The sequence below is a fragment of the Notechis scutatus genome, chromosome 4 (assembly GCF_049901735.1).
Source record: "Notechis scutatus isolate UNSWTSFEM ecotype Mainland chromosome 4, rNotScu1.2, whole genome shotgun sequence".
Taxonomy (NCBI): Eukaryota; Metazoa; Chordata; class Lepidosauria; order Squamata; family Elapidae; genus Notechis; species Notechis scutatus.
In genome coordinates, this window is record NC_142012.1 from 123,989,482 (window position 1) to 124,003,366 (window position 13,885).

At 41.7% G+C, this 13,885-nt stretch overlaps 1 protein-coding gene across 2 annotated transcripts; it reads left to right on the forward strand.

The window, feature by feature from the left end:
• Window positions 1-227: 227 nt before the first annotated feature.
• PI4K2A (phosphatidylinositol 4-kinase type 2 alpha) lies at window positions 228-12,686 on the forward strand. 2 transcript variants are annotated; one of them, XM_026674718.2, is made up of 9 exons: window positions 228-830; window positions 5,645-5,845; window positions 6,775-6,906; window positions 6,994-7,147; window positions 9,447-9,508; window positions 10,300-10,399; window positions 10,618-10,751; window positions 10,861-10,920; window positions 11,027-12,686. In XM_026674718.2, the coding sequence occupies exons 1-9, from the start codon at window positions 330-332 to the stop codon at window positions 11,186-11,188; spliced, it is 1,506 nt and encodes a 501-aa protein (XP_026530503.2). In that variant the 5' UTR covers window positions 228-329; the 3' UTR covers window positions 11,189-12,686. The 2 variants fall into 2 exon arrangements, with proteins under 2 accessions (XP_026530503.2, XP_087820847.1); XM_087964721.1 differs by having other exon boundaries at window positions 246-830; window positions 10,994-11,112.
• Window positions 12,687-13,885: the final 1,199 nt, after the last annotated feature.

Genomic DNA, 13,885 nt, shown 5'->3' on the forward strand with positions numbered 1-13,885 from the left:
ATAGGGGCCGAGTGAAAAAAAAAAGAAGAAGCACGGATTGAAAAGTATGGAACGGATCTATATTTATGCTCCATTCAAAAGGCATGACTTAGCTCGGAAAGGGGAGGTGGAACTCTACATAACGAGGGGGCGTGCACTGGGCGGGACAAGCTTTGCGAATGGACGATGGGCTCTCTAATAGGCGTGGCTTCCGGGCACTCTGTAAACGGGGGGCATGGTCGCACTGTGATTCGCTGATGCTACTCTGGCGGAAACGGCAGTGGCCGCGGGCCGGCGTCAGGTGATCCGAACTGAGCGGCGTTGAGTCTGAGACCGCGGGGCCGTAGTTTATGCGTGCAAGCGCCCATCCGGGGTTAGATCAGCGCCTCGGACCGGCTCGGCCTATGGATGAAACGAGCCCGCTGGTATCTCCAGAGCGCGGTCCGGCCCCGGGGTATGGGCTGCCTGGGGGTGCCGTGCGCTCCCCGCCCTGCCCCGCTGCCCCGACTACTCCCGCTGGACCCTGTCCCTGTCCCTCCCCACCGGGATCTCCCGCAGGTGGCCGCGACCGGGAGCGCCAGCCACTATTGGATCGTGGGGGTGGTGCGGAGCGTGGAGCCACGCGGGGGACTGTAGCAACAGCCGGGGCGACCCAGACTCAGGCTCAAGTGGGGGTCGGAGTAGGGATCGCCGCGGGTCGAGGTGAACGGGAGCACCGCAATGAATTTCCCGATGACCCAGAATTCGCCGAGGTGGTGCGACTGGCAGAGCTGGCGAGCGAACGCGGAATTTACCCTGAGCGCATCTACCAAGGTTCTAGCGGCAGCTATTTCGTCAAGGATCCGCAGGGGGTGAGAGATCGGGGCTCGGGAAAAGTATTCAGATCACGGGACAAGGGGAAAAAAGAACGGGACGTGTGGATGGATGCATTTTTAAAGTATCGGAAGGGCGGGAGAGAGGATGCAAGAGTTGCGGGACATTTGCAGTTGCTGCCTTTGTCGGTCCCTTGCGCCCCCCTCCCCAATTCTGTATTGACTTTTGCTCACTTTTACCTTCTAAGCTAGGTCTTCCGAATGCGTTATAGTACTGGAATTGTTTCTTCTGACGCATTAAAAAATGACACACGATATGCCTTTGTCATTATGGAAGATTTTATTGAATTAATAAGACCATATTTAGGAACAATAATAATGATGTTCAGTGAAATAACTTTGTTGCATAGTGACATCGTTTCTGCTTGGCCCAGAAACCCTCTGAACTATGCTGAGGTACCAATGAATTTACAATCAATAATATTAAAAGTTTGGCGATGTACATTTTTGGTTATCAGGGTGAAATGTCTTTTGAACAGTTTTGAGCCCTATGTTGATTAACAATTTAGAAATTATTTTTAACATTGATATATACATTTCCCCTCATCTTTAAAGGTTTAGTTTACATAGTGTTGACAATTTCTAGTTTTTATTGCATAAACACCACCGTAGTTCACTATCATCTTTATTCAATATATATTATACACATTTTATAATGTAATAAAACAGTTAATTTAGGGGAAAGGGTATTTTAATGCTAATGCATATTTTTGGTTGACATGATCAATTAACAGAATAACAGGGTTGGAAGGGACCTTGGAGGTCTTTTAGTCCAAACCCCTGTTCAGGTAGGAAAACCATTTCAGACAAATGGTTGGCCAATCTCTTCTTAAAAACTTCCAGTGTTGGAGCATTCACAACTTCTGGAGAAAAGGGATTAATTGTTCTATCATGAAATTCCTCCTTAGTTCTAGGTTGGATCTCTCTTTGATTAATTTCCATCCGCTGCTTCTTGTCCTGCCTTCAGGTGCCTTGGAGAATAGCTTGACCCTTCTTTTTTGTGTCAGCCCCTTAGATATTGGAACACTGCTATCCTGTGACCCTTCTTTTCATTAAACTTGACATACTAGACAATTCCAGCAACCATTTTTATATGTTTTAGCCTCCAATCTCCTAATCATCTTTGTTGCTGTTCTCTACATTCTTTCTAGAGGATCAACAAATGTTTTATATTGTGGCGATCAAAGCTGGATGCAGTATTCAGAGTGTGGTCTTACCAAGGCATTATAAAGTGGTATTATTTAATTTCTTATACTTAAGTGTTTAAGTTGGATCGGGAGTGGAAGCTTTCTAATTGTCCTGTAGTGCACTATATGCAGTCTTATTCAAGTAATACTGCTGCTAGCTTTTGGTTCTATTTTATAAGTCACACATGAAGATGATCAATTTGAATGTTAGTCAGTCAGTAGGAATATAGTCCGGGGACACTCCTTTGAACTATTTTAGATTCTTATAAATTTAATGGCTGCCTTATAGCAAAACATTGCTCTGGAGGAAAACAACTCCTTCTTTCTTAAATTTTCTGATCTTTTGAACAAAGCAAATCAAATCTTCAAAATTTGATTTGGGTTAATTCTACATACAGTATTGAAAATAATCAATATTGATTTTTCCCCATTGGTCATTGATGGCAATTAAACTACAATCTTTTTCTTTTCTTTTGAAACCCAGCTTTTTAGAAAAGGGGTTCAAATTCTATGAAAATAATACGTTGATCCTTTTGTAGCTATTTTAGAGTGTAAGCTTGTTTGGAGGCAAGGAGCTTCTCATCTTACTGCTCTATAAAATTTCATGTGTATGGACAATGATACATACATTCTTTCAAAAGCTTTAGAGAAGACAATAAGCATATTGTTTGTTATTTTACTGCTATAAGAGTCCTTGGCAGGAGAATAATTCCCCAAGGTGTCACTGGAATTGGCATCACTCAATGTTTAAAATCGATTTGCGTAAAGGTTACATGAAGACAAGATTTGTCTCTATTTGTGCTTATATACTTGCAACTGAATTCTCTCCAATTCTCAGGTTGAAGCTCACATAAGTTTTTTTTAGTTTAGAACATCTTTGAGGCTTTGGTGGTGGTTGCTGCTGCTGTTTGTATTACTATTTCTCCACCTTTAGGAAACTGAGCATTTCAGTCTATAGTTCAGTTTTACATGCTGTATCATAATATATTGAAATAAGAGGAACAATTGATCACATGGAGAATGGGATGATGAATTTTCAGTCAGCAGCAGTACATTCCCATATTTGGACAGAGCTGACTGTGTTTGTAGCCTATTATATCTAACTAAATTAATTTGGCTCCTTTATTCTGCGTACCCAACTGCATGAAATCATATAGCATTACAAATCTTTTCATTTCTAGGAATCCAGGCTCTTATTTTCTATTTAAATTAATTTCTTTTCTTGTTAGATTTGTGAGATGCAGCTGAGATAAATCAAACTTTTGTGTTGATTTACTATATATCACTATAAAGGAATTAAGTCTTGGAGTTTAGGACTTGGTATCAGGGTTATCAGTTAGGCTTGTTAGATTAGAGTTGGGTCAGTGAAAACTTGTAAGAGTTTGCTGTGGAATTTGGTTATGTTTGCTGCATGTGTGAGACTACAGCTATGTTGTTGTATTATTTATTTACTTATTTATTAGTTGTGTGTTCTATCTTTCCCCCCAAATTTTAGAATGTCATACATATTATTTTCTTTTCCTTTTTTATCTCCACAATGAAAAGTCTGTGTGCTTAGTTGGATTGACTTAATCATTGCCCCAAAGGGGCAACTCCCTATAGGTTTCTATGTCTGAATGTTTTTAATCCTAAACTATTGTTATTATATTTTTATCCCACCTTTTATATATATTACTCAAGGCAGTGAACATGCCTAATACTCCTGCCTCCTATTTCCCCATAACAAAAAAATCTGTGTGGTGGATTGTGCTGAGAAAGCGAGACTGGCCTAAAGTCATTCAGCTGGCTTTCATGCCTAAGGGAGATCTAGATCTAGAGCTCAAAGTCTCCTGGCCAAAACTTTAACCTCTACACCAAACTGGTTCTCCTATTTGATTACATCCAGCTGAGGGCAGACTTCCAAATCTGATGCCCTCAAATACGCTGAACTACAACTACCATAATCTCCACAGAATGATCAGTAAATTATGTTGGCTGGAAGAAATGGGACTTGTACAGTAGTTCAGTATATCTCTGGTCATTGCTAGATTGGGAAAGATTGGTTTAGAAATATGCTTTTCTACTTGATTAGAAGTGATTTAGCTAGTATCTAACACTGAATTGACAATATGGAAAGTCTAGTTTTATCAGAAATGCTTCTGCGGGTAAAGAAGTTGTATTTCAGAGACAGCCAGATCAGATACCGGTAGTGCAAGGAAAGGACTAATGGTAGGTCTTATTTTTGAGGAAACATGGTAATTTTGGTAAAAGTTTTCAGAATATATTCCACCTGAGTGCTGAAGTCTTATGTTTCAGTATAAGGTTCTTGGGAACCTATTTGAATTAAGTTTCTACATAAAAATATTCCTTAAAGAGGTTTTATGATAGCAATGATGTTCCCATCTTAAATGTTTTGCTCTCGTTTTGATAAAAGCATTGATTATATCTGATGGACAAAATGTGTTGTGCTAACATTCATTATTACTAGTATATATAAGTCAGGTAAATCAGACAGCTTATCCTTTATTTTCTACTCTGCATTTTATTTGTAAATTGTTTCTACTGTTTGGTCACAGAAATGGGAATAAAAAGGCTGAAGGTAGAACTACTGGGTTGAAGCCTTAATGACTATGCTCTATATCCAAGGTTTAGCAAAATTATCTGTACATTTTTCAGGGGTTCAACAAATCATGAGACCCAATGAGCTTTTTATAAAACAGAAGGTCTTTTATGAAAATAAAATCACTTACTATTTAAGTCTAGGTTCCCCCTTCCTCTGGCAAACATACTCAGAGTGTTTCTTTTTATATTAGCATTCTGGAAGACTTCATAAATTTGGGAAGGCATGAGATGACAGGTGTCTAAATTGGTTTTATCCTGATCTGTGTTCATCTACTGGAGTTACTGGTCTACTACTTCACAGAGTTAAGGAGCAGGAGGAGGTGGAAATCCCTTGACAAAAGATTGCTTTGTTGTTTTTAACGCCCTGCTTCTTTTGTAGTATCACCCCATATTCTCTAAAAAAAATATCTGATGTTGTGGTTTTAGTTTATGCTGTATTCTCACATCTCAGATCTGTAATCTTGCTACTTGCAGTTGCATTCCTTGGATCACAAACAAAATCAGATTACCCAAACTTCTCTCTCGTTGCTAGAAAATGAAATAGACTGCCCTTTTAAAACAGCCTCTCAACATTTCAGACAATTTTTTTATGTCACAGTTGTTTATTAGTTGAGATCAATACTGTCTTGTGATGTGCTCAGAGCCTTATATTATTATTTACTGGATTTTCCTATGGGTTATTTCCCCCCCTTTTATTATCGTGACTGTGTCTTTGATTAGAGTCATGGTTTCCAACAGCCTGTACTTTAATCTTGTGATTTTATTCATGCTTAAACCATACCCAACATCACATGTTATTAAACCTCCATATTCTACTTAAAGCTTTTGCCTCTTTTAAAAAAAAACCCGTATCTCCTACAAAGAAAGAGGGGGAGAGGAATTATATTCTCTAGTCACAAGTCTTGGAGCTACAGGGTTATCACCAAACTGGGATGATTAATTTTCTGTGTTGCTTTTGCTTTATCCAGCCTATATTAGCAATGCCCATTCTTCTGTCCCATTCAGAAAATCATTGGTGTGTTCAAACCGAAGAATGAAGAACCCTATGGGCATCTGAATCCAAAGTGGACAAAATGGCTGCAAAAACTTTGTTGTCCCTGCTGTTTTGGAAGAGATTGTCTAGTTCTCAACCAAGGATACCTGTCTGAAGCTGGTGCAAGTCTTGTTGACCAAAAGCTGGAACTGAACATTGTACCTCGCACAATGGTGAGCCCATTCATAGGAGAGAGATAATCAAATGGGATTAAACTGTGGATCATGAGGTTGGAATAGGACCATATTTCCCTATATGCCAGATACAGAAAACCCCAGGGGCTTTTGGATTACATGCAACTTCAATTCCTATCTTGCTTGCCTTAGTGGCCCTGTGATTCAGACTTATGGAAGTTGCAATTTGAAAATACCTGAAAGGTTGATTCCCCATGGCTGTATTTGAGATCACCAGTATGTCACATCTTCAGTGACATTCTTCCCTTCACTGTCCCTTTAAATTTCCGGTCACTTATTCCTAGTCCAAATATTTATGAATCTCAGTTATATTTGGTTAGAGACAACAGGTACTTTTGAAAAAGTTCCTGTTCTTCTGAAAAAAGACACTGGAGACAGCAAATAATAGTAATGTGAGAATGACTGTAGTTAAGTTTTTTTATAAAAAGAAAAATAGTTTTGATTACTTTGAGAGTTAAGCACATGTAACAATTGAGAAAATGGGGTTCGAGTCCTTTCCTGAAATCAGTTTGCGAAAACTTCTCAAACAGGTGTGACTCCTTAATTCACACAAAATAAAGTGAGGGGGTGGAGAAGCACATTCAGACTTTTAAGATTTAGGCCCATATGCTATTGGTTTCTTGATCTGGTCTATCTTACACATATGTGTTATAGTATGTACACTTGACGCTAATCTCTAATTTCTCATTATTCTCCATTGTTATGATTTGTTTTTCAAGCCATTTAAATTCTACATTCAACCAGATGATTAGAAATTGTTCTAGACAGACAGGCCTGGATATGCTTAGATTTATGCAGTTATGACTTTGTTCTGTACCTGGGGATGGCTGAATGGCTAGTATAGATGCGAAACTGGCTAGTATAGATGAGAGAGAAACTGATTGTGAACTGCTTATAACTTCTTCAAGGTGGTGTACTTGGCCAGTGAAACATTTAACTACAGCGCCATTGACAGAGTGAAGTCCCGAGGCAAGCGTCTCGCCTTGGAAAAAGTGCCAAAGGTTGGGCAGAGGTTTCATCGAATTGGTCTACCACCAAAGGTAGGGGATATTGATAAAAGAGTAAGGCGTTTGGATATTGTTCTTTGGTATGTTGCTCTTGTTAAGGTACTTGTTTCTTATTCTCAGGTGGGTTCCTTCCAGCTTTTTGTGGAAGGCTATAAGGATGCAGATTACTGGTTGCGGCGCTTTGAGTCTGAGCCTCTTCCAGAAAAGAGTAACCATCAATTGTTGCTACAGTTTGAGAGATTGGTGGTGCTGGACTATATTATACGCAATACTGGTAGGTCCTGCCTTTGCTCTTGACATGGAATGCTGATTGAGGTTATTCATATTGAAAATGCTTGTTCAGTGTAATACATTCTCCACTATGTCTGTTTAATTTTTTGTCAAATCAAGGCATTGTTCTACATGTCTCAATATTGCTGAAATGAACTAGTTACAGCTTCCCAGAATTTCAAACAAGATTCTTTTCCAGCCATTTCTGAAGGTCTTAAGGACTGGAACTGGGTTCTTTGGGCTAGAACAGGGGTCACCAACCGTTTGGACCTCAGGGACCACCAAATGTATAATTTTAAATCCTGTGGACCACTAAATGAATCCAGCACGCTGCTCGCTGAAGCGCCTGGACTAATGGGATGGGGTCCTTCAGGCACTGAGCTTGGCTGCCTGTTTCTGCAACCTTAAATACTCAGAGTCTGTCATGCCCTTGGTAGAGTCAGATTCTGACAGGGGGTGGAGGTGTGGCTCCGAAGGTTGTGGAGGAGGCTGGGGAAGGGCAGAGGCTGACTGGGCAGTCAGAGGAAGAACCAGGCCCATCCCTCTGCATCCTAGGACACGCAGGGAGGAACGAAGAAGAAAACAACTTGGCTTACACGAGAGGAAGCGGCCATGATTGGTGGCAGCTGGGGAGAATAGTATATAAGAGAGACGGTTAGAACACAGGTTGCCAGAAGCAAGCATGTTTTATTTTGGTCTGAAGTTATCTTGGTTGGCGTCCTTCCAACAGACTGTGCTTTGTTATCTCCTTGAATTTGGTAAATACTTCTCCTGTTCCATTGTGGACATTTCGTCATTGTAGTTGTTTGGTTTTTTATTTCACCTCTGTCTGCTCATTAAATTTGGACTGTATTGCTTTCTTTTGAAGACTATTTTTGGAGTATGTTTTATCTCCAACTGAGTATTATTGAACAGTGGGGCCAAGTTGGAGGCAATAAAGGATATTTATTTACGTTTTGGATTTTGTTACATTTGTGTTACACTCTGAGTCATCACAGAGTCATTTGGACCCGTTTTCCACAGAAAACAAAACACCTGGATCTATCTATCTATCTATCTATCTATCTATCTATATCTATCTATCTATCTATCTCTCTCTCTCTCTCTCTCTCTCTCTCTCTCCCTCTCTCTCTCTCTCTCTCTCTTTACCTCCCCCTTCTCTTTCTCCCTTTCTCTTTCTCCCTCTCTCTTTCCCTCCTCCCTCTTTCTCCCTCTTTCTCTTTCTCTCTCTCTCTCCCCCCCCTCTGTCCCCGGGGGGTGGGGTGGAGTGGGGAGAAAGGAACTGGTGCTGGGTGGTGAGAATCTAATGTCCAGAGGCCAACGAGCCACGTGCTGAAGACCAGATGGCTGATGGGGAGGTGGGGCAACAAGGGTGATATTGGCAGCGGATGGACTGATACACGCGGGAGATTGCGGCATCGAAGCCCTTCCCGGGTGTTCCCTGGCCTGCAAGGGGGTGGGGGGGGGGGGGAAAGGAACCTCTGGACTGGTGTTACCTCCTGCCTCCTGCTTCTGTGTATCAAGGAGGTCGAGCAGCTGCCAGCGATGCCCTCAGGTGAAGATGTGAGGAGGAGGCTCGACTCCTCCCCTTAGGAGCTTCTCTTCCTCCTTGCCAAAAGTGCTCATACACAAAGCGCTCACAGCCCCTCTGGCACCCGCCAAGCCTCCTCCTTCCTGCTGGGCGTGTGAGCGCTTCTGGCGAGGAGGAAGAGGGGGTCAAGCCTCCCCCTCGCTACATCTTCATCTGAGGGCATTGCCAGCAGCCACTTCCTGCAGCTCAGGAGGTCTGCACTCTTCCCGCTGCTGCTCAGCCTCCTCGATGCGCGGAGGCAGAAGGCAGCAGCCACAACACGGGTTTGCTAAGGAGACCACAGGATTGCCCCACCTCCCCACCAGCCATCTGGTCTTCAGCACGCAGCTCGCCAGCCTTCGGACATCAGATTCCCACCACCCAGCACCAGATCAGAGGTTCCTTTCCCCCCACCCGGGAAGGGCTCCGATGCCGTGATCTCTCGTGCACTGCCCTACCTCCCTGCGCGCATTAGTCCATCTGCTGCCAGTATCACCCATTGCAGACACGGGTGCACTGCAGCCCACCAAAATTTTCTCATGGACCACCAGTGGGCCACGGCCCACCGGTTAGCGACCACTGGGCTAGAAAGCATAGGATCTTCTTCCTATTTCATATTCCAGTCATGCCATATTCCAGTAATTTTTCCACCCATAATATTGGGGTGTGAGGTTTGTTATCTGTGGTGAGATATTTCTCTATTTTCCATCTGTGCATTTCTATTTCTTTGCAGATAGGGGTAATGACAACTGGCTGATCAAGTGTGATTGCCCCCTGGACAGTACCAGTATGCAGGTGAGTAGGGCCCAGTGGAGCTCTGACAACTCCATATGAATCTATGGTACAGAAGATAAGGAGCTCTCAGAAACTTTCATATAATGTCCTGTATGGAACAGATCTAGGGAAGTTCAAACACTAGAGATCCAGATTAATCCTCTATAGTAGAGGTGTACATATGATAAAAATACTTAATATATGTCATGTGAACTGTATAGAAATATTAGAGTTAGCTTTAAGTATATGGAATAGATGTAGAGACCTAGGATTTGCTAGACCCTTCTTAGGTAATTCAGCAATAGCACTTTATGGCATCTTGGTTTTATAGTGGGCAACATATGAAAGTGCATTAATAATGTCTGTAACACCGTGTAGTCCAAGCAGTGCCTGGTTTCTCTTTGCACCTTTGCAGAAAGGATATAAAACAGAGGTAGCTTAAACTATGTTGACATGGTTTAAGAGCTGTGGTGGTGCAGTGGTTAGAATGTAGTATTGCAGACTACTTCTGTTGACTGCCAGCAGTTTGGCAGTTCGATTTTCACCAGCTCAAAGTTGACTGAGCTGTCCATCTTTCTAAGGTCAGTAAAATGTGGACCCAGATTATTGGGAGCAATATGCTGACTCTGTAAAGAGGGCTGTAAAGCACTGCAAAGCGGTAAGTCTAAGTGCTATTGCTATTGCAAGCATTCCATTATAGTAGCTTTGGGGCAATGAGTCTTCTGGAATTATACATTATCTCTTCAACTAATGGACAATGATTGCTGGAATTTGTATCATTTCCTGATGCAACATTTTCCGTTTCCTTGTAGGACTCAGAATGGGTTGTAGTCAAGGAGCCTATAATTAAACTGGCAGCCATTGACAATGGTTTGGCTTTCCCTCTTAAGCATCCAGACTCTTGGAGAGCATGTAAGTATTCCAAATAAGAGAAGCCATACGAGTTCATTGTATGTATTTTTTTTTTCAGTGTGGATGTTTGTGAAGGGCTAATTTCTTGATGTTCCTTTAATAAGTCCAGGCTGTTAAGTCTTGAAGTATTTCCTTTGTATCTGAATCTGTGCTAACCTTATTGCTAGCCTGGCATTATGAGCCTAATATTTGCCTTCTATTTGTTCTTCCTTCACAAGATCCATTCTATTGGGCATGGCTGCCACAGGCCAAAGTGCCATTCTCTCAAGAGATCAAGGATCTTATCCTGCCAAAGATTTCAGACCTTAATTTTATCAAGGATCTAGAAGAAGATCTCTATGAACTCTTCAAGGTAACCACAAGAGCAATTTAATATCATAATATTATGGGAGACACCCATTTTTCTCTAAGGAGCAGCCACACCCATCCTAATTAAGGGATGCTATTTCTTTCTTTTATAGAAAGATCCAGGTTTTGACCGAGGCCAATTTCATAAACAGATTGCAGTAATGCGTGGTCAGGTATGTAGTTAGTCCCACTGGAGAGATGGAACCTATGTTGGGCATTGGGCAATTTTTACCGTTTATACATTAGTTTGGTATTCAGTTTTCTTTCTTCCATTCCTAGATCCTGAACTTGATGCAGGCCCTGAAAGATGGGAAGAGCCCTCTTAACTTGGTCCAGATGCCTCCGGTTATTGTAGAGACTGCTCGTTCCCATCAGCGCTCTGCCAGTGAATCATACACACAAAGCTTCCAGAGCCGCAGGCCCTTCTTTACCTGGTGGTAGCAGTTGCCTCTATTCTCAGTGAAGGACTTTAGAGGGGGCATCATTTGAGAGCAAGCAATCAACCCTCCAGACTGAGGTTGCCTGCTGTAGACGGACGGAAATGTAAGCAGGGTCAGTCTCAACTCTGTATATTCCCTGTGAGAAACAAGGGATGTTCATTGGTCTGATTGCTGCTGCCCTCTCTTTGGGCTGGACATTGTCCTATCCATCAGCCCAAGCATGACAGCATTTCCTAGCAGGAGCCTGCATGCCCTTTTGTTTCAAGATATCCTTCTAATGTTCATTTGGATGGACATCTCACAAGGTCTCCTACAAGGAAGGGCTGGTGGTGAGGGGATAATCCAAATTGGATGGAAGCACTTCACTGTGTATCGCTGCCAGCCTTGTTGTTCCTTCCTTGTTGCACATTTGTTATTCCTATTGAAAGCAGGTTTTCCTGCCCCACTGGATTTGCTGTTTCTCTTGTCCTAGGGAGGAGCTCCGAGCGTGTATGCCTTGGGGCTGTTCAATAGGAAATGTGGTGATAATCAGAACTTAATCTGATACAAAGTAATTTATTGAGGATTGGGCCAAAGCTAAATGTAAGAGCTTCAATTCCACTTAGGATAAATAATAGGGCAGACGGATTCTGCAAGACAACCATAGAGCAAAAATTAACTAGTGTGCTTCCCGTTCCTCTTGTGGCTAGGACCACAGACCTCAGATACTAATTTTTAATTTGGTTTTAAATTATCCATCCCATGCTCATAAATTCATGCTCCACATAATCCTAGAGCAATCGAATAACAGTTATATATCTACCACTATTATCTTGGGGTTAGCATTTCAGACACATATATTGTATTCCCAAGGGTAAGCAATAGCTGTCTCTCATCTCTAGAAATGCTGGCTGGTTTAGGAGAAGAGAAGTTATTCCAGAAGCAATGGTGTGTGCATTGTCCTACAGAGTGGGAATTCCATTGGGCTGGTTTGAGCATTGACAATCTGTAGGGGGGGGGGAGGGAAGTAGGGAGGGAAATTCTGTGTGGGATGCTGACATGGGGAGATGTCCTCTACAGGCTGTAGAGAATTGTAAGAGGAAGGTAGAATTTCTACCATATCAAGATGATGTTCTATGTACAGTGGAATGATTCAATGATTGTTGCTTCTCATAGGCTACTGTACTAAACTGGCAACAAGAACTTATTTGAAATTTTCTATATAAGTTTCCCAGTTGGCTACTTGGCTGCTTCCCAGACCTTCAAGAAGAGACTTTTTACTAATTTTAGCTTCCTGTCTCTTTTAAACAAAGTCCTGATATGCTGAATGTAGGACCTCTTTTTCTCTGGTGTTGCTGGCTCAAGAGACAGTTTCTTGCATTTTGTTAGAAGTGGCAGGCAGAAGCTGTCACTTGGAAATACTTTAAATTTTTGCCAGTCCGAACTGAATTGTATTGTTCTTATGCACTATAGAAATGTATGTAATATATTTAAATCAATGCAAATCTCTTCATAACAGATCTGCTGTTACAGAGTCAGTCTCTTGTGTGTGTTTATGTCTTCTGGAGTTAATAAGAACTGGATCTTCCCCCTTCACTAGCCTCACACCATGCAGTAGAGCTGCAATTGTGCCTTGACATGACTGACTTTTATTTACCACAGATTATTGTAGTCTACAATACCTGCATTGTCAAAAAGTCCCTCCTTATTGTTCTTGTTTTATTTGTAAAATATGTTTGCAGGACCTGGTTTATGCTGGAGCTGCTACAACATGGATAAATTGCCTCCTATTCCTGTATTTTAATAATTTATCATTGCTGCCCCTGATTAGAACAGATACCTAATTACCGTATTACATGTTCTGTGCTGATAGCATTGCATGTGTGCAGTGACTGAAAATCAATTTTTCAAATTCAATATTAAATATGGAGTGGATTTACAGGATTATATTCCAGCATTGTAGGGAAAACCATTACATTTAGGCTTAGTGAGATACAAAATTGTGTATTGTCTCCTAGAAATTGTTGTGCCTTATTTCTTCCTATGCTGCTGTTTAATTTGGCCTTGACACATTTTCAAACGTTGATTATTTAGTAATGTTCAGAAAGGGTTGTAGAGGTAAAGTAAGTAGTAATGTAACTTTTTGCCCTTTGAAAGTCAGACCTTCCTATCAGTGTTTGAATGGCAATATGACATGATTGTTTCTTGGTGGTTGTCAATCAGATCCATGAAATGAAAAAGCAGCTATGTGTATCATGCTGTCTTGCAGCTGCTTATAACTGATTCACATGTCTAAGCCAGGGCTGTCAAATTCGCGGCCTGTGGGCAAGGTACGTCACATGCTGGCCGCACCCGCGCCCGGTTTAGCAAAGGGCAAAAAAGTCCCAGTACATCACATGACACCACTGTGACGACGTGAGTTTGACACCCCTGCTGTAGGCCAGCACTTCTCAGACTTTTTCTGCAATTGTGGGGAAAAGGTACTTGCCTTTAGAATATTTGTATGCATTTGTGGCAGTGAGAAAACATTTAGTTCTAACTTCAATGGATTAGCAAACATGTTCAGAACTTGCTGTACTCACTAAAACCTTTTATTTAAATAAACCTTGCCAATTCGATGTTGTTTAAGGCAAAGGTAAGCAGCCTGCAGTTCTAAAATCGATGTAGCCCTTGGTGTATTTTCATATGGCATCTGCAAGAAAGGAATCCAGACCTTTGG